The sequence below is a fragment of the Arachis ipaensis genome, chromosome B4 (genome assembly GCF_059453495.1).
Source record: "Arachis ipaensis isolate K30076 ecotype BB chromosome B4, ASM5945349v1, whole genome shotgun sequence".
In the NCBI taxonomy this organism is placed as follows: Eukaryota; Viridiplantae; Streptophyta; class Magnoliopsida; order Fabales; family Fabaceae; genus Arachis; species Arachis ipaensis.
Window position 1 is genome coordinate 141,399,410 of NC_142439.1, and position 20,298 is coordinate 141,419,707.

Here is a 20,298-nt window from a genome sequence, read left to right on the forward strand (position 1 = left end):
CACGAAATTCTGCTCCACACAAATCGAACCGTCCGATTTGTGTCCCTCTCCCTCTGCAATGAAATCAGACGGTCCAATTTCTTTCTACTAAAACAAAATATTGAACACCGTCACAACCGTATATATCTCTCCAATACTCCATAACTCAGTACATGTCAACTTCATATATAAAAAAAAAAAAATTAGCCGTATTAAATAGCATACAGCATAGTTTATTAATTATTTATTAATTTCTTTTAATGATTGGAGTTATTTTTAATAGAAAAATTGAGTTTTCTGTTTGAAGATCACAAATAGAGTTTTACAATATTATTCAACCAAATACTTATAGGTCTTGTTTATAGAATTCTTTTATTTTGAAACGGTGATTTTGTAATTAATTTTAAAGGTTGAGTTCTGATTAAATTATATATTTAAAAAAGTTGTTATTGAATCAAATATCCATATTTATATAATTTTTAAACTAACAAATAAATAGGTCAAAGATATTCTTCCTAATGTGATAGTATATTTTACAATATAATTAATACAAATTAAATTCTATATTAAATAAATTTTGGGTGGGAACAAGAAATAAAAAAGAACATTATCTATGAAATAATGATTCATCATTCATGGTGCAAAAATGATGAGGTCAAACAATTGAGAGAAAAAGGAGATGTTGTAACTTGCAAGTGCTCATCTCATAATAATTAATAAAAGAAAGAAAGCAAATGGCTGTCACTTTCTCTTTCCTGCCCGCCCTGCCCGGATGCACACTCTCACATTCCAAGCCTGCCCGGCCGGCCCGTTGTTGAAAAAAAAAAAAAAAACTTTCTCCCTTTCACATGCAAGTTTTCAGTTTTCCACTCCCTCTCTCTTCCACCTACAGCCCCTCTAGACTCAATTTCACAACTGGGTTGGTTTGATGTCTTTTTTGTTATCTGTTTTCCTTTTCTTTTTAGTTATTTAGCACTGTACTTATGTTGTTGATCCTTGTTATCATTGAATACTAGGTTCTTGTTCCTTGTTTTTTTATGTTTCATATGTTGTTGATGATGATGATTGATGAAGAAGCTGTATTTTTAAGAAAAGACTTAAATTATTGTAGCTAAGGTTGCTTAAGGTGACTCTTTTCTTTTTTAATTTAAATATATTTTTTTTCTTATTGAATTTTGAAGCTTTAAGGACTTTTGAGTAATCAAAAAAATTGGTAGGAATTTGAGGGAAGATGGGGTTTGAGAATAATGCAATTAAAGCAGGGAGTTTAGATGTTGAAAAGTCAAAGGGAGGGAAGAAGAAGAAGAAGAAGAATAGAGATGGTGATGAGAGTGGATGTTGCCTTAGATTGAGTTTCATTGGAAGTTGCATACCTTCAAGATCAAAGGTTGATAACTCCATAAGTGGCACCACTACTAGTGCTCATAGTTGTAAGTTTTTTCTTTTTGTTAGTATATTTTTATTGTTTTTTATTTTTTACGTATGTCTCACTTCTTTGGCTTCATGATATTTTTCTATTTGATATCAAAATTTAAGTGAAGGAAAAATAAATTCTGGTTGTGTTTACTTTTTGGTTCTATTCATCCTTTTGTATCTTTGAGCTGCTAACTTTTTGTGTTAATTTAAGGATCATAGGTTTTTATTTCTGAGTTGTGACATTGAGAGATCATTATTGAATCATATAGATTAAAGAAAGTTAAACCATGGATGTCAATTTTGGTATGAGAATTTTAGAACTGACTTAAACGTGTTCTAATTCCATGATTAGATTGCTTAAATAGATACATATCAGATTCATATCATGTACTAGTTTTTATTAATCCTTTAAAATCCCAAGTGTTTAGGTGGTAATACCATGAAACAATGAATGAATTGAAGGTTTTTCTAATTTATTTTCAATAAGTAGATAAAGCATCTGCATATGAGAGAAGCAAGAGGGAAGCAAGTGCGGCACCAGAGTCCTCAACAACAACTAGTAATGCTGGAAGTGTCCCGTCGACTCCGAAGTTCAGCGAGGAGTTGAAGGTTTCTCCTCGGTTGCGAAAATTCACCTTCAATGAGCTTAAGTTGGCAACTAGGAACTTCAAACCGGAGAGTCTTCTCGGCGAGGGAGGGTTCGGTTGTGTCTTCAAGGGTTGGATTGAGGAGAATGGAACTGCACCTGTGAGACCGGGGACCGGTCTTACTGTTGCAGTCAAGACCCTTAACCATGATGGACTTCAGGGTCACAAAGAGTGGCTTGTAAGAAACTTATTCAAGGATTTTCCTTTTAATTCTGTGATTGCTTTTTGTTAACATTCTCGGTGTCTTTCTTCTTCTTTCCAGGCTGAATTAAACATTCTTGGTGATCTTGTCCATCCTAATCTTGTAAAATTGATTGGTTTCTGCATTGAAGATGACCAAAGATTATTGGTTTATGAGTTTATGCCCCGAGGGAGCTTAGAGAACCACCTCTTTAGAAGTACGATACGAACTTATTTTCATCTCTGTAGATGTGTTCACCACTGCTTATTTATATCTGCAATCTCAAGTCACAAATATTATATCACAATTTAACACACACTTAATGTAAATGTTGGTTGAAAACAGTTTTTTTTCTTGCACTATGTTCTTATAAATATGTATGCATGAGGAAGTTTAATCGTTTTCTGGTAACAACCATGAATTATGCAGAAGGGTCTATGCCTCTTCCTTGGTCTATCAGAATGAAAATTGCACTTGGTGCTGCAAAAGGTCTTGCTTTTCTCCATGAAGAAGCTCAGAGGCCCGTAATCTATCGTGATTTCAAGACATCTAACATACTATTAGATGCGGTATGCGAGTTATTAACAAACAAAGCATTTTCTTTTTATTTAGTTTGCTATTCAGTATTCATACTCTTAATGTAAAATCACAAAATCAAAATTGGTTTTAGGAATACAATGCAAAGCTCTCTGATTTTGGACTCGCCAAAGATGGTCCCGAAGGGGAGAAGACACACATATCTACAAGAGTTATGGGAACATATGGCTATGCAGCTCCTGAGTATGTGATGACGGGTGAGTTCGAACCTTATCAATAGCAATTGGAACTGTCATAAATCTAAGCTTTTCATTAATGTTAAATATCCCAGCTTGGTTTATGCCAGCCTAATTTTTCTGTTTCATTTATTAACATCATGTTTCATTGATTACTCGGCGAGCCAAGTTATAATGTAGCAATTAAAAGAACTGTTGTCAGATATATCCAAAGTAAAACTTAGAATGAATCCTGTTAAAGGATATAGTATTATGTGCTATGAATCTGTTAGTGAAGATGATGGGTTATTGACACTTCTGTAGATATTCAAACTTAATTTACCAAATGGATTCTGTTACTTTAAAATACTCTGCATCTCAAACAAAATTTTGAAGGGGCTTGAATATGGATTCTATTTCTATACTTAGATTGTTTATATTACCCTAATATCCTTTGAGTTCTAAGCTTTGTACTACATAGTTTTTATCTTTTTCACTTTAAGTTTTAATTCTGACATGAAACTACCTATTTTGATCAGGACATTTGACGACGAAAAGTGATGTCTATAGTTTCGGAGTAGTGCTACTGGAAATGCTCACCGGCCGGCGATCTATTGATAAGAATAGACCAAATGGGGAGCACAACCTTGTGGAATGGGCAAGACCTTTTATCTTAGACCGAAGAATGTTCTATCGGATAATCGACCATCGCCTTGAAGGCCACTTCTCCATTAAAGGTGCACAAAAAGCAGTCCAGGTAGCAGCTCAGTGCCTTGCCCGCGATCCGAAATCCAGACCTATGATGAGTGAAGTTGTTCAAGCTCTAAAGCCTGTACAGAACCTCAAGGACATGGCCATTGCGTCTCGCCACTTCCAGTTCATTCGAGTTGATCGAACCATGTCTATGCCGAATCCTAAAAACGGCATGCAAACACAAGTAGGATCTTTCTCAAGGAAGGGTCAACCTGTAAGGACCTTGTCAAGTCCAAGAGGTCCTCCTGGTTCTCCATTTCACCATTATAGCAAGTCTCCCAAACCTAATGGATGAGAATCACAAATCTCACACTATCCTTAGTTTGCTTCTCTGTTCATTCACAAAAGCTTATGGATCCAAGAGTAACTAAATTAGTCCCTCGCTTTCTGTGTATACCAACTTTCTCACTTTAGAGGAGCCGAATCCTAAGATAGTTTATTCCATTATGGTGGGGACTTGGTTTCACAATCTGAGGAAAAAGAACAGAATATACTACAGCTTTTATGTGTGGAATTTGTTTTACCTTTTTCCACCTTATTATAGTTTTATTATTAGGATTCCTTCCTTTCATAATGTAACTTTGTAAAAAAAAATGGTGGTGGTGATAACTCATGTTATTCATAGATGTTTACATACTCATTGGTCATTATACTTTTTAGTAAATAACTTATTAATGTAACTTATGTTCCATACTTGTACCAGAAACATGGTAGAGTTTCACTGAATTAGAGGTGCTGAAGATTCCTTCTTTGTTTCAATTTATTTTTGGGTTCAGAATCTATTATTTACCTGTCTATATAAAGTAATAAACTTGTTAGTATTATTACATGGTTATGCTTAACTCCGAATTTTATTTGAGAAAAATTTAATAATTTTTCAGGTAAAATATTTCATTTACTAAACTCTCTATAAGTAAACTAGCAAGTACAACTTTCATATATGGAGGACTGCCCCCAAAGTCCAAACCAAAGTAAACTAGCAAGTACTTGTAGGCCTATTTTGAAATTTATTAACTTTGTGGTCCAATAAGCAATATATCATATACTATTATCCAATAAAATCCAACAAGATAAGCAAGAAAATCTAACCACAAATTATCATTATTCATTATCCTTTCTTTCTTTCTTTCTTTCTGTCAAGTTAGCCATGGAAACAACCTCTCTCTCTTCACACTTCATTCTCACTAGACATCTCGTTCCATCATCAAGAAGCCACAAACACAAACAATTCTTACAACCCCAACAAAATCAACACCAACTTTCTCTCAGATTCAAATGCAGCAGCAGCAACAATGACAACAGTAGTGGTTTAAACTCATCATCAGTTCAAGCACCAACTGATTCAGCTAATGATTCAGCTGCTGTAGGAGTAAGGTTCAGGAGAAGGTCATCAAGAAGACAATCAAGAAAGCAAGAAAACAATAACAATGATGGAGGTGTTGCTACAAGAATGGGAAATGTCAAAAGTGCCCCTAAGAAGAAATGGGAGGAGATGACATTGAATGAGAAGGCAGTGGAACTATACATGGGAGAAAAGGGTGCACTGTTTTGGCTCAACAAGTTTGCATATGCATCAATATTCATAATGATTGGTGCTTGGATTTTGTTCAGGTTTGTTGGTCCTGCACTCAATCTTTATCAGCTAGATTCTCAACCATTGAACCCTTCTGATGTATTCAAGGGATCTTAATTAGCTTCTTCCTAATTTTGAAACAAATGAAGATTGCTTGTTTTATCTTTTGTTATCATGTGTACTTTAATTTTGTACCCTTATTCATAGGAAAATTAATCGTTGAGTTTAGACATACAAATATAGAAACAAGATTTCAATTAGCATTGCTGTTAAATTGTTAATTATCTCGAACTACCTCAAGCATGATTATTGATTAGTAAGTTACATATATAGAATTCATAGACCTATTGTTTCCATGTAAATGATGCTTCATTATTCCATTAACTATGAAAAAAAAAAAGATTTTTTTTTTAAATATGATTCTGGTGAATAATCTAAGGCGATGATTTTTGTTTTTCCTTTGTCTAAAATTCAATAGGTATATATCTATTGATGAGCAAAATCTTCCTCGTAATTTTCACTGAAATAATAATTTTGTAGGTAAGATACAAGTTTAGATGGCCGATTTTTGTGTGTATTTGAGATAAAATCAAGTTTAGCTATTTTTTTATATTAGCTAGGTGAATGGTTATTCTACAAATTTAACTAAAAAAAGATTCTAAAGATCTTGATAAAACTAAAAAATACAAGCATTTATAGATTGAATGCAAAAATTGTTATGAATTAAATTATAAGAAATTGAGCAAATGTAATTGCATAATTCTATAAAACGTTTTATACTATCAATACATTAAAATTAAATTTTTACAAATTTAAAATTAAACTTTTACAAATTTATCAAAAGATATTTAAGTCTAAATAAACTAAGTGCATGCATGCATTGCTATGATAAAACATAATGACGGAGTTAGATACTTAGATTTATGTATTTGATGCAATTTAGTAGGATAAGATTCTATATAATTTTTGTTGTGTTATGGAATATTTTTGGTAGCACGAATTAAGGAACAAAACAAATAGAAAGAATTTACCTCTAATAAAAATTTACTGGCATAACACATTTAGCTAGAAAGAATAATATAACAAAATCTCATTTCATTTTAGGATGATTATTTAGTATTCGAAAATTTTCGTACGAACAAATTTATCTCAAAAAAAATAAAAATTATCAAATAGGTGTTGAGTTAAGTCTTAAAATGATTCTTGAAGTTATATTCAAAGTTTTAAAATGGTTTTTGAAGTTAATAATTACTCAATTTTATCTTCGAACTTAGCATTCCGAAATTCATACTAGTCCCTAAAACACTTTCCATCCATCGGAACACTGAAATGACGTCGTTTTGTATTTATAAAAAAAAACATGAGTCTCCCCTTCTCCCTCCTTTCCCTTTCCTTTCCCCTTCCCCTTCCCCAACCCGAAACCTTTGTTGCCGCCTCTCGCCAACTTCGATCACGGCGCCACGCTGTTCGCCTCCCTCTTCATTCTAGTCTCTCACACTCTTATCTCCTCTCTGTCTCCTTCTGCCTTCCTGATCCCTTTTATATTCGCTAATTTCAAAATTAATTTGTCACTGCACTCCCTTACTGAAGTTGAAAGAGCTTTTCGAGCAAGCTTATGGGAGATGCCGCACTGCTCCCATCGAAAGTGTTTCCTTCATCGTTGATTAATGATTTTGATTTCAAAGTTGGCACCAGGGTCACTTTGCTTTGCTTCGGGGTTCATTTATTTTTTTTCAAATTTTTTTAACTGCAATGGAGTTTGTTCTGTTACTGGTTGTATAAAATTTTGAACTTGATAAATAGATTTTGTGGTTTAGGTGAAAGATGAATTTGAATTGAGTCTGTTAAAATAATGTGTATTAATGAATAATGAGAATGTTTAGTTAATGTGTTTGTGGAAATTAATGGTTAATTGTGTATGAAGAAAAACAAAATAAATTAATGAGGGAATTAAATTTGAAATCGTGGTAGCAGATCGAGATAGAGAAGAGACAAGAGAAAAGAGAGAGATAGAGAGAGACAATTAGGAGATATGAGTGTAAGAGACTAAGTTGGAGAAAGTGGGGCGCGCGGCGCAGTGTTGTGACAGAGGCCGGCGAAAAGTGGAGACAGAGAAGAAAGAGAAGGGGAAGGGGCTTAGGTTAGGGAAGGGAAAAAGGAGGCTTTTTTTTTTATAGATACAAAACGATGTTGTTTCAGTATTCTGATGAATAAAAAATGTCTTAGGAACTAGTATGAGTTCTGGAATGAAGTTCAAAAATAATATTAGATGACTATTAATTTCAATGACTACTTTAAAGTTCGAGTGTAACTTCAGGAATCAATTTACAATTTGACTCAATAGAATTTTTCTTGTTTATTTCGTGGGATAGGTCAAGTTTTTCCATTAAAAATCACCTAATCCTTAATTTACAGGTATTAATTTGTTTAATTTTAATATTTTGAAAGACTAATCTAATTAAAGTTTAGAAAGATTAATATGTACATAAAGAATCTGAATTTGGAGATAGTGTATAATAAAAAAATAAAAGATAAACATAAAGACAAGAATTCAAACTGAATAAAAAGATATATTGAAATTGAAATAAAAATAAGAAGGATAGATTGAAATTGAATACAAAAAGAATCACTTTACTTTCTACCCAATTTCTTGACGCAACAAGAAAGGGATTCCTCAACCTAACTTGTCAACGCCATAATTTGAAAATTGAATAGAAGGAACTCCTCGACCTTCTATCCAATTCCCCGATGCAACAAGAGAGGGACTCCTCAACCTTAATTGTCCACACCATAGTTTTATCACGAAATCAAAAAAGGTTTTAAACCTCTAAATCATTTTACGCTACGACTACAATAGCTAAGGAGATATTTATAACCTTTTATTAGATTAAAACAATGAAAACCCTCAAACCCATGAACATACACTCAATCTAGTAATTAAATAAATAGAATCAAAATATATCAAATTAAATTAAAATATTTTAAAAATATAAAATAATATCTTCTAAATAATACTTAAACTCTTTATATCATGAACATTTAAAGCACTTATCACTGTAGTTGTGAATGTGACCCAAACTATTTCTACTCTATTTACTGCTGTTCTTTTTACTTCAATAACTATTGTTACCGTTTCTATTATAAGTTGGTCCATATCCAACTAGTAGTGTTAGGTGATAACGTATCTAATGATGATAATTTTTATTCTTAATGGAAGAATTTATCGGACCCAATTTTTTTTAAGAATGAAGTAGTCACTTTACTCTTCACTTTATCTTAATATCAACTTCTATTTTATATAATATAGATAGCTTTTACAAGTATTATTAAATTTTGTGATGCACGAATTAGATAGCGGAGGATATGAACACCTCACTGATCACATCCTTTGTGATTGATCATTCAGACACGCTACTAAAGTTGGAGTTGGATTTATAGGAAGCGTTTCAGGTGTGAATCGTAGGTAAAGTGAATTGTAGTAATATACTATTGTCAGGTTTTTAATATTAGGTTTTAAGTCTTTATAAATTTAAGAGTAAATCGTTTATCTAAAATGAATCTTGTTTAATATTATTCGTTTACTCTTAATTAATTTGTGTTACTAATATGTCTTATACAAATTATTTTAAATTAGAATACTTTAGTAGTAATTATTAATAAATTGTTCTAGGCCATAATAGAAGATAGAAGTGTAGATAAATTATTTTAATTAAGTACAATTTAGTAGATAATACAATTATATATATAATTCAGTTGAAATTGATTTATTAGGAGAGGAAAATATATATAAATCGGTTTTAGCAACTCCAATTTACTAAGAGAAAAAAATATATGAACATTAATAATAATAAATGGTTCAAAATTTTGAGAATTAACTAAAATCAAAGCTACTCATGCATTTTCTCCTTATTCTTACTCTAAAGGAAAAGTATATAGAACCAAAAGGTTATCAGCCAAAAACTAAATAAAACTACATTAATTTATATTAATAATTAATTTTAAATTTTTTAAATTCAAAATTTAAAAAATTTAAAATTGATTAACTAAACCTAATTAAAACCTATAAAAACATTCTTCTTCTCTCTCACATTAACCTACCCACCTCTAACAATCACACACACAGACCTCTCTCTCTTTCACCGTCTGTTCCTCTCCGCTTTCCCACCGCGACCCACTCCTCCGATCGCTTCTGCTTCCAGTCGGAACTGTCTTTATCAGATCGAGAGCTCGTGAACCTTATGTTCAGACTCTCACCCTCGGACCCGTCAACCATCCCAACAATCACACATATAAACCTCTCTTTCTCTCACCGTCAGTCCCTCTCTGCCTCCCCACCGCGACTCACTTCTCTGATCGCTTCTGCTTCCAGTCGGAACTGTCTTTATCAGATCGGGAGCTCGTGAACCTTATGTTCGAACTCTCACCCTCGGACCCGTCAACCATCCCTATCACAATTCGGTCCTCAAGTCCATGGCTCGCACAGGCTGATCGTATATCTCCAGCTCGTCGTTCTCGTGTGACCAGGGAAGAAGCAGCGCCGCGAGCTCCATGGATCCCTGTTGTTGGCGTTGCGCGAAGAACCGGGCTGCAGACCCTTAGGGTGCTCCGCTTGCAGCAGGGGCGCAGGTAGGTATAGAGAAAGGGGGGCAATGGCCCCCCCCCAAAATTTTAGCTTTTATTCAAAAAAAAAAAAAAGTCTGATCTCCTTTTTTTTATTTCTCAGCCCCCCCTTCTATTTTTGTTCTATCTTTTCCAACCTCCCTCCCCCTCTCACTTTTAATTTCTACAAAACCCAGCCCAATAGTCCATTCCCTATCCCCTTTTCTATTTCCCAATCCTTATTCCTTTTTTATTTCCCAACGTCACTAATCAGTTCCCAATCCCCTTTTTTTATTTTTCAACAACAACCGGTCTCTTCCTCTCCCTCTTTTCCCACCTTGGCTTTCAAAAAAATTAGGTAACAACTTTTCCTATTCTTCTTCTTCTTTATCTCTTTAATCTTCTTATCTTTTACAATTTTACCTTTTTAACTCTTATTTTTTTTTTGTTTTTTGCAGATTAAAAAAAAGAGAGTAGTTTAACAAGTGATTTTTCACTCCTCTTTCTCAAAAAAGGTTCTATTTTTATTTTTTTTTATATATTTAGTTATTTACTTAATTAGTTAATTTATTATTATTTGTTAATTAAGTTTATGTTATTATATGTTAGATTGTATATTTAGTTTTTTTATTAGTTAACTATTTAATTATAATTTTATATTATTTATACTAGGATGTTAGTATTATTGTTCTGAATTTTAATATTTTATTTTAAATTGAAATATAATTTTTATATTTTATAAAGATTTAGACTGTAATTTATACTTTTTGCTAAATATATTTTAAATTATAGGAACTTATTTGGCCATTTGAATTATGAGTAAGTTCAAAACCATTGATACATTTTTTAAAAGAAAAGATCAAGAGAATGAAGATGCTTCTACTATTACTACTCCAATACTTGAGGGGTCATCAAATTTCATTACTTCAAGTTCTTCATTGAATAGCTCAAAGCGTCCACGACTTCTTCCAAATCAACTGGATGTTTTTCGTTTGGAAAGAGATCCTGGAATGCGACCAATGATTTGGAAGTTTCCTCCAAATAAAAGAGATGAAATCCGTCGGGCTTATATTAAAGTTGGGCCAAATCAGCCAATTCTTGATAATTATCCATTTTCTGGTGATAAAAGTCATCGTCGCTTTCAAGCTTCATGGTTTAAATTGTTCCCATCTTGGTTAGAATATTCTATAGAAGATGATGCTATATATTGTTTTCCGTGCTTTCTTTTTGCTAAGGAACCTTCAATCAATACGGGTTCAAATGCTTTTATTGAGAATGGTTTCAGGAATTGGAAGAAAGTAAATAGTGGAAAAGAATGTGCTCTTTTGAATCACATTGGCAAAGGTCCTAACTCATTCCATCATAAGGCGCTGAAATCATGTGATGATTTGATGAAACAATCACAACATATTGACAGACTTCTTCATAAGCAAACATCAGAAGAGATTGAAAAGAATCGAATTCGACTAGGAGCATCTATAGATTGCATTAGATGGTTGACATTTCAAGGTTGTGCATACAGAGGACATGATGAAAGCCAAAGTTCAAGCAACAGAGGTAACTTTTTGGAAATGTTAAAATTTTTGGGATCTTACAATGAAAGAGTGAAACAGAATGTTTTGGAAAATGCTCCAAAAAATGCTAAGTATACTTCAAATGATGTCCAAAAAGAAATTCTACATATTCTTGCTACTAAGGTGAGAAATTCAATTAGAGAAGAGATTGGAGATGCCAAATTTTGTATTATTGTTGATGAAGCTAGAGATGAATCTAAAAAGGAGCAAATGGCCATTGTTTTGAGATTTGTTACTCTAGATGGTTTTGTTAAAGAGAGATTTTTTGATCTTGTGCATGTCACTGATACTTGTGCAACAACTTTAAAGAAAGAATTGATTTCTGTCCTTTCTTATTATAATCTCCAAGTTGAAAATATTAGGGATCAAGGGTATGATGGTGCTAGCAACATGCGGGGTGAGTGGAATGGTTTGCAAGCTTTATTTCTTAAAGATTCTCCACAAGCATACTATGTGCATTGTTTCGCTCATAGGTTACAATTAGCATTGGTGGCAGCTTCAAGAGAGGTACTTCAAATTCATGAATTTTTTACTCAATTAAACTCTATTGTCACTATTGTTAGTGCTTCTTCAAAAAGACATGATCAATTACAAGAAGCTCAAGCAATTGAAAATGCAAACTTGGTTGCTCAAAATGAATTAGAAACAGGCAAAGGTGCGAATCAAATAAGCACTTTACAAAGAGTTGGGGATACTCGATGGAGCTCTCACTTTAATTCTATTTGCAGTTTGGTAAAAATGTTTACTGCTACCAATATTGTTCTCAATAATATCATTGAAGACGGGACAACTTATGCACAAAGAGGTGAGGCTTATGGTGTTAGTAAAATATTATTGTCATTTGAATTTGTTTTCACTTTGCACTTGATGAAAGAGATTATGGGAATCACTAATGTTCTTTGCCAAGCACTGCAACAACAATCTCAAGATATTCTTAATGCAATGCATATTGTTTCTACATCAAAGTTACTTCTTCAACAATTAAGAGATGGTGGATGGTGCAATTTTCTTGCAAATGTTAAAGATTTTTGTGAAAAACATGAAATTGAAGTCCCTAATATGAGTGCACAATATGTTTTTGGAAGAGGTCGATCTCGTCAACCAAGTGTGACAGTTGAGCATCATTATCGAATAGATGTATTCTTGGCAACAATTGACTCTCAAATACAAGAGTTGAATAGTAGATTTAATGAGCAAACAATAGAGCTTTTGACGTTGAGTTGTGCTTTGGATCCTAAGGACAATTTCAAATCATTCAATATTGAAGAAATCAGCAAGTTAGCAGAGAAGTTTTATCCCCTTGACTTTCCTTCTAATGAGCTAAATATTTTGAAATCTCAGTTGCAACATTATCAGCATGATATACCAAATCATTTGAAAGGCATTGGTACACTTTCTGAATTGTGCAACAAGTTGCAAGAAACGGGAAAATCAAGAACTTATCACATGGTTGATAGATTAATACGTCTTGTTTTGACTCTACCAGTGTCTACAGCAACAACAGAAAGAGCTTTTTCAGCAATGAAAATTGTTAAGACAAGACTCCGAAGTAAGATGGCTGATGAATTTCTTGCAGACAATTTGGTCATCTATATAGAAAAAGAATTAGCAGCTATTTTTGACACAAATTCAATTATAGATGATTTTGAAAATAGAAAGAAACGTCGAATAGCCTTTTCATGATACAAAACTGTAAGTAGTAATTTTTATATATTATTGTCTTATTTTGATTGAGATTATATATATATATATATATATATATATATATATATTTAATTTTATCAATAGAAATAGTAATATAAAATATAACACCGCCCCCCCCTAAATAGTTAGCCTAGCTCCGCCTCTGGCTTGCAGCGACCCGAGTTCTCCTGACCCGGTTCACCTTTGCTGGCAGCCCCATCGCTCCTTGTTGCTGTCTCCCAAAAAGGTCTTGGCCCAGCAGCATTTCTTGGCCCAGAACGGGTACAATTCTTGTTGGCCCAAGTTTGCTTTATGCCAGGAAAGAAGTTTGGAGTAACTCGGTGAGGGTAGTATGGAAGTCAGAGGCAATTATTAAAGGAGTCCTTCAACAATTACAGAAATATAAAAAGACATTCATTTAATATGAAAAAAAAAACATCCTAATACTTAATAAAAGAAACATTCAGTTATATTTTAGCAAAAATAATTAAATATCTATAAAATTTAAAAAAATTATGAAATTCTTAAAAAAATAGAGACATTCACATTTGCAATACAAAAAAAATTCGAAAAATATATAAAAGAACATCCATTTAGTATAAAAAAGAAACATTTTGATACTTAGCAAAAGAAACATCTATATATATTAACTCGTAGAAATTTTGGATTCACCAAAAATATTTTGACTGATTTTTGGCTAATACCCTTTTGGTTCTCTAGCATTGCTCCTCTCTAAAATGTTATAAAAGTTAGGAAGTTAAATAAATTTATATTAGTATTTTTAAAACTATAAACAATTAGAATTAAAAGTTTTTTCAATAATTACTAAAATAACATATATATAATACTGCTGTTGTTTCTTATATTTGTATATTTATTTTTTCTTCTTAAAAAATAAAACATGTAGGTATTCTTTTGTTTTATTTTTTTTTTAAAATAAAAATTTCTAGATATATCGTATTTACTATGTTTTATTGGTAGTCAAATATATAAGTTTTCAATAAAATAACTTTAATAAGTATTTTATCTAAACAATAATATTTATTTATTAATAGGATTAAATGATATGATTGTATTAAAATTCAGCTTTTATAATTTATAAAACTAATCTTGATGAAATATATTTAAATAAAAGGATTAATTATCTTTTTTATAAGTATATTTTTTTTATGTTTCTATAAGTGTAATTTTTATTTGATTATTTATCTATTATTATATAGAAAAAAAAAGATTATTATCACACCTCAATTAATAAAATTTTAGTTAATCATCTTAAATGATCTTTTTTTCAATTTTATAGCTAAATTAATAATTTATTAAGTAAAAATTTAATATTACCCAAACTTATTATCGCTAATACTATAAAATTAAATTAATGTTATTTTTTAATAATGTAATAATAGTCATGTGTATCTATAAGACATGGCATAGTATATAGTACATGATAATAAAAAAAATTAACAGATGAATTATAAGACACAATATATATATTCTAAATTTTTATTTAATATTATTTTATTGTTTTTATGCAATTTAAACTAATAGCGAGTAAACTAAAATTATAAAAAAATTTTATGTCAATTTCTTAAATTTTATACAAATTTAATTATTTTACTTGATAATTATATATTTCTGTAAGAAAAAATTTTATTTTAATATTTAAATAAAATAAAAATTATTTTTAAATAAAAGAAAAAATTAGGTTGACATTGATTTTTAATTAAATTTAGAAATTATTATTATTAAAAAAAATTTATTTGACTCAAATTTTTTATGTGTAAAGAAATTTTATTTAATTTTTTATTTAATTTTTTAAACCATTTCTTGGCTTAATCAATTCTAAATTCTTCTATTTATCATGTCCGTCCCACCTCCCAACAATAGCCGCTAGGTCACAGCTGTGCATTCTCCCTTTTTTTAGCTACCTATTAGGTAGCGTTTGTTTTGAGGTATTGAGACAGAGACTGAGAGATTGAGATTCAGTATCATGTTTGTTAGTTCAGAGATTGGTATTAAAATTTCTGTCTTTGTCTCTAAAATTTCAGTATTTCAGTACCTCCAAAAAATAGGGACACAGGAGACTAAAATTTTTAGAGATAAAAACTGAAACTTTAATAACATTTTATACCTAAAATACTTTCATTTCAATTAATTAATTCCAATTTTACCCTTTGTACAAATTAAATTAGAGTTTCATTCTTGTTTCAATTCCTGTCTCCCATTTTGTACCAAACAGAATACTAAAATTTATTTCAATCCCTATTTCTTAGTCTCTGTCTCTCAGTCTCAGTCTTTCCATTTCTGTCTCTCCACCAAAGGCTACCTTACAGTTTTTTTCTTTGTCATGTCAGGGCTATGAGTGCCATTGCGAACTTCACTATCATGACAAATTCAAACCTTGCTACTGGAGCACTTGAAACGTTTCCGGATTTATATATGTATTTATTGCTTAGGTATCGCGTTCTTAGACTTTGTCACGACTCACGAGGTTCTTTAATGAACCCTATAAGTTATTCTCAGGTATTAATTGATTCGCTCCTCGTTTTGGTATTTGCTTTTTTTTTTTGAAAAAGTTTAGGGGACAGCAACTTTGTTAAATTCTGTCCAGCATGTAATCAGCAAAGAAAAGTGAGTCATTAGATGAAAGTTCACACCAATTTCACACCATTAAAACCATCATTGATGGCTATTTAATGGCTACAAATCACAAAAATTGCTGGCCTCCTAGCATTCCTCTTTTTTTTTTCCCTTTATAACCATTAGAAATTTAAAATACTTACCGTGGAATATAATTAGTAATAAGTACGATTTTTGTAATAGATCAATAATTTTTTTTGTTTTTAATTTTTTTTACATACAAAATTATTTCTAAAATTTAAAATTATTTTTTTATTTAAATATTAAAATTTTGAACTAAATTATTTATAAAAAAATTATAAAATAAAAAAATAAGAAAAAAAGAGCGTGTCTTCTCCTACGAAAAAAAAAGGAAAGAAGAAACTGTCAACGATCTACCTTTGTCTCCGCTTCAGTCCCACTTTTATTTTGGTCCCTAAAAGCTAAAGTAAGGGTAATTTTAAAATTAAGTTAAATTTTAGAGACGATTTTGTATATAAAAAAAGTTAAAAACAAAATTTTTTTTTGCTTATACCTTAAAAACAAAAATCGTACTAAATTCCAATCGATTATTTTCAATTTTAAGTATTTTAAGATTGTTATCTAGAGTTTTTAAAATTATTTTTTATTTATACTCAAAGTAAATATTAAATTTCCAATATTTAGTTAAGCATGGATGAATCTTTTTATTCAACCACACACGTCCTGAATGAAATTTCGGTGCAACTAAGCAAACAAAAGTTTAGAATTGAATTTACTAGGCATACTATATACAAGGCCCATAGACTTGTGTAAATTACTAATTATGTGATTGTCAATTCCATGGATTCCGATTCCTTTTTCGTATTTTCTAATTAATATTTTGGGTAACCAGTCTCATAGCGTATTAAATGTATGAACTATGAACCTGGCAATTTGTTATTTTATATACATTTATACATTATTCAAATTTAATAATATGCTATAGTACAAATAATACCACATAAGGAAAAAATAAAAACAATAATACTCACCCAAAAATTTTTTCTTTTTTTTCTTTTATATGTAATTATATTAGTTGGAACTGCAGGGGTGCCGGTAGTAAAGCGTTCCCATCGATTATTCGGGATCTTCGCCAGGAGTATGGAGCAAATCTGTTCTTCCTCTTAGAAACCCACATCAGTGGTGCACGCGGGAAGCAAGTCAGGGATAAGATGGGTTTCGATAAAGCCTTTGTTGTTGACGCTGTGGGGCATGCTGGAGGAATTTGGTGCCTATGGGATTCCGCTGTTTGGAGGGTGGATATCCTGAATCATGACAGACAGTTCATTCACCTCAAAATTTCTGATGCGAGCAGTAATTCAACCCCTTGGCTTATAACAGCAGTTTATGGTAGTCCTCAAAGGATCACTAGAAGAACCCTATGGGCCACAATTAAAGCCTATGCAAGCAGTGTTAATCTCCCTTGGTGCCTTTTGGGTGATTTCAATGCCATGCTACACGACCATGAGAAGCGTGGAGGGGCGAGGTATAACCACCAAAGTGCTTGCAAGGAGTTTCAGGAATGTGTTTCTACGAGTGGCCTAATTGACCTGGGCTACTCCGGCTGGCCGTTTACTTGGAAAAGAGGCACTCTTGCAGAACGTTTGGACAGGGGGTTCAGCAATGTGGATTGGCAAATTGCCTTTCCTGAGGCTTGTGTCAAGCACCTGCCCATGCTCAAGTCCGACCATTCCCCAATCTGCCTGCAACTCTCCAATACTATGGCGCAGAACAGAGGAAGAAGGCCTTTCCGTTTCCTCGCTGCCTGGTTAACTCATCCGGAATTTAGGAATGTCGTTGATGCATCTTGGAATGTCCATGAGTCCTGGAGTGAGGGTATTTCTAACCTGAAAAGCAAGCTCAAGGATTGGAACAACTCGGTGTTTGGCAACATTTTTAAACGAAAAAGCAGAATCCTCAAAAGGCTTCAAGGGATCGCAAACAGATTGGGATACGCACATAACCCTTTCCTGGATAAGCTGCAAAAGGATCTGTGGCTGGAATACGAACAAATCCTCATCCAAGAAGAAATCCTTTGGTTCCAAAAAGCTAGATGCAAATGGATCGAGTTTGGGGACAAAAATACAAAATTCTTCCATGGTTCAACTATGATTAGAAGGCGCAGAAATAAAATTTCCTCTCTTCAAAACGATAATGGGGACTGGGTAACTGACAAAGCAATACTGGAAAGCATGGCCACTACGTTCTTTATGGACCTCTATACGGACAGCCCAAATCATACTCCTTTCATCCTTGAGAAGTGCTTCCCTCCCCTGAGTAGCCTTGATAACAACATAATGGGGCAGATGGTGACCAACGAGGAAGTGAAGGATGCGATTTTTGGTATCGGTAGCTGGAAGGCGCCCGGCAGAGATGGGCTTCAAGCCATCTTCTACCAGAGTCAGTGGTCTAAAGTAGGTATGGACGTTTGTGATCTAATCAGGAATATTTTCCAAGACCCAAAGCAAATCTCAGAGGTCAACGAGACTCTTATCACTCTCATTCCCAAGTCCGAACCGGTCTCCCACCTAAAACAGCTAAGACCAATCAGTCTCTGCAATGTGTCTTACAAGGTGGTTACGAAAATTCTCGCCAATCGTTTGCGAAGAGTTATGGACAAGCTGGTTATGCCTAATCAATGCAGTTTTGTTCCCGGAAGACATAGTTCAGACAACATCGTAATCACGCAAGAGATCATCCATTCTATGAGAAGGAAAAAAGGAAAAAAGGGGTGGATGGCCATAAAGATTGATTTGGAGAAGGCGTATGACAGGTTAAAGTGGGTTTTTATCAAGGAGACCCTCGTCGACATTGGGTTTCCCCAGTCCTTTATTAATCTCACCCTCTCGTGTATCTCGACGGCAAGGATGAGGATTCTTTGGAATGGCGAAGAGCTTGATGAATTCTCGCCCTCCAGAGGTATTAGGCAAGGAGACCCCATCTCCCCTTACATTTTCGTGCTTTGCATTGAGAGATTATCCCAACTCATCAGTAAAGCAGTGGACCATGGTTTTTGGAAGCCAATCCGCCTCAAGAAGGATGGGCCGCCGATCTCTCACCTGTGCTTCGCGGATGATATCATTCTGTTCGCTGAGGCCAACCTGGATCAAGCCAACACCATCAACAAATGTCTTGAGGCTTTCTGCGAGAGCTCAGGGCAGAGGGTTAGCAAAGACAAAACCAGGATTTTCTTCTCAAAGAATGTGGGTCATAATGTCCGAACGGAAGTGAGTAATGCCTTGCAGTTTGCCAGAACTGAAGACCTGGGGAAATATCTGGGCGTCCCTATTCTGCACTCCAAAGTGTCCAAACATACCTTTGAGGATGTTATCAACAAACTCCATACCAGGCTAAACTCTTGGAAAGCCTCCTCTCTATCTCTTGCTGGGAGACTAACTCTGGTGAAATCTGTCCTGTCATCTATTCCTTTATATCATATGCAATCTGCTGTTTTGCCTACTGCTACTTGTAATACTATTGACCGTGTTTGCAGGAATTTCCTCTGGGGAGATACTGAACAAACAAAAAAGATACATTTGCTCAATTGGGGAAAAGTCTGTGCGCCAAAAAATTTTGGAGGTCTAGGCCTCAGACATGCTTGCCAGTTGAACCAAGCCTTTATGATGAAGGTCGGGTGGGGGCTTATAGAAAGGAGAGATGCTCTCTGGGTTAGAGTCCTCAGGTCTAAATATGGAAGTGGAACTGATCTCATGCCTAGAGTGGAGAGGAAGCGTAGCAACTCAAACCTATGGAAGGGCATCTGTTCTGTGTGGGAAAATGTTAACCGAAGTTCCATTTGGAGAATTGGTGATGGCTCCCAAATTCGCTTCTGGGAACATTGTTGGGTTCCAGGAGTGGGACGACTAAGCGAGAGCTCAAGCCAGGTAAGTAGCAATTTTAATGATTCCGAAATGGTAATGGATTTCCTAAATGTTGCAGGGCAGTGGGATGTTGTTAAGCTTCAGAGTGTACTGCCAGAGGACATTGTCAACAAGATTGTGGCTATTTCTCCCCCATCACCGTGGAAGGGACCTGATTGTATGGCCTGGTGCCACTCCCCGGATGGATCCTTCAGTGTTAAAACAGCCTACCAGTCTCTTATGTCGAACCAGGACAGCCCTAATAAGATGTTCAAGCTAGTGTGGTGCTGGCAAGGACCGGAGCGTATTAGAACCTTTCTCTGGCTAGTTGTGCACAACGTCATCCTCACAAATTTGGAAAGAAAACGAAGACACTTGACCACTGATGATACTTGCCCTCGGTGCCGAAACCAGGATGAATCAACCATTCATGTCCTAAGAGACTGCTTCTATGCGAAGAGTATATGGCGCCTGCTTAACCCCCCTGACAGCAGTAGATCCTTCTATAGCACTGGCCTCGAAGCGTGGCTGCTTCAAAACCTCACCTCAGATAATAACTGGGCTTGTACCTTTGGTGTTGCTGTATCCTCTCTATGGTACTTCCGAAATAAACTTGTGTTTCAGGGAGACCTTGTTCCTACTAC

General features: G+C 33.7%; 3 protein-coding genes across 9 annotated transcripts; all 3 read left to right on the forward strand.

Moving 5' to 3' along the window:
- Nucleotides 1-602: 602 nt before the first annotated feature.
- On the forward strand, nt 603-4,487 carry LOC107635284 (serine/threonine-protein kinase PBL36). 7 transcript variants are annotated; one of them, XM_016338711.3, is made up of 7 exons: nt 681-898; nt 1,161-1,409; nt 1,886-2,220; nt 2,305-2,440; nt 2,653-2,792; nt 2,894-3,017; nt 3,515-4,487. In XM_016338711.3, exons 2-7 carry the CDS (start codon nt 1,211-1,213, stop codon nt 4,021-4,023), a joined length of 1,443 nt encoding a protein of 480 aa, XP_016194197.1. In that variant the 5' UTR covers nt 681-898; nt 1,161-1,210; the 3' UTR covers nt 4,024-4,487. The 7 variants fall into 7 exon arrangements, with proteins under 7 accessions (XP_016194199.1, XP_016194197.1, XP_016194198.1 ...); XM_016338712.3 differs by having other exon boundaries at nt 1,197-1,409; XM_088483044.1 differs by having other exon boundaries at nt 756-898; nt 1,197-1,409; nt 2,656-2,792.
- A 314-nt stretch (nt 4,488-4,801) lies between these two features.
- LOC107635287 (uncharacterized) lies at nt 4,802-5,663 on the forward strand. The gene has a single exon (XM_016338720.3). It carries the CDS (start codon nt 4,876-4,878, stop codon nt 5,416-5,418), a length of 543 nt encoding a protein of 180 aa, XP_016194206.1. The 5' UTR covers nt 4,802-4,875; the 3' UTR covers nt 5,419-5,663.
- Nucleotides 5,664-10,715: 5,052 nt separating this feature from the next.
- Nucleotides 10,716-13,157, forward strand: LOC148569474 (uncharacterized). Its single transcript, XM_088485075.1, has one exon. The coding sequence runs from the start codon at nt 10,716-10,718 to the stop codon at nt 13,155-13,157; it is 2,442 nt and encodes an 813-aa protein (XP_088341201.1).
- Nucleotides 13,158-20,298: the final 7,141 nt, after the last annotated feature.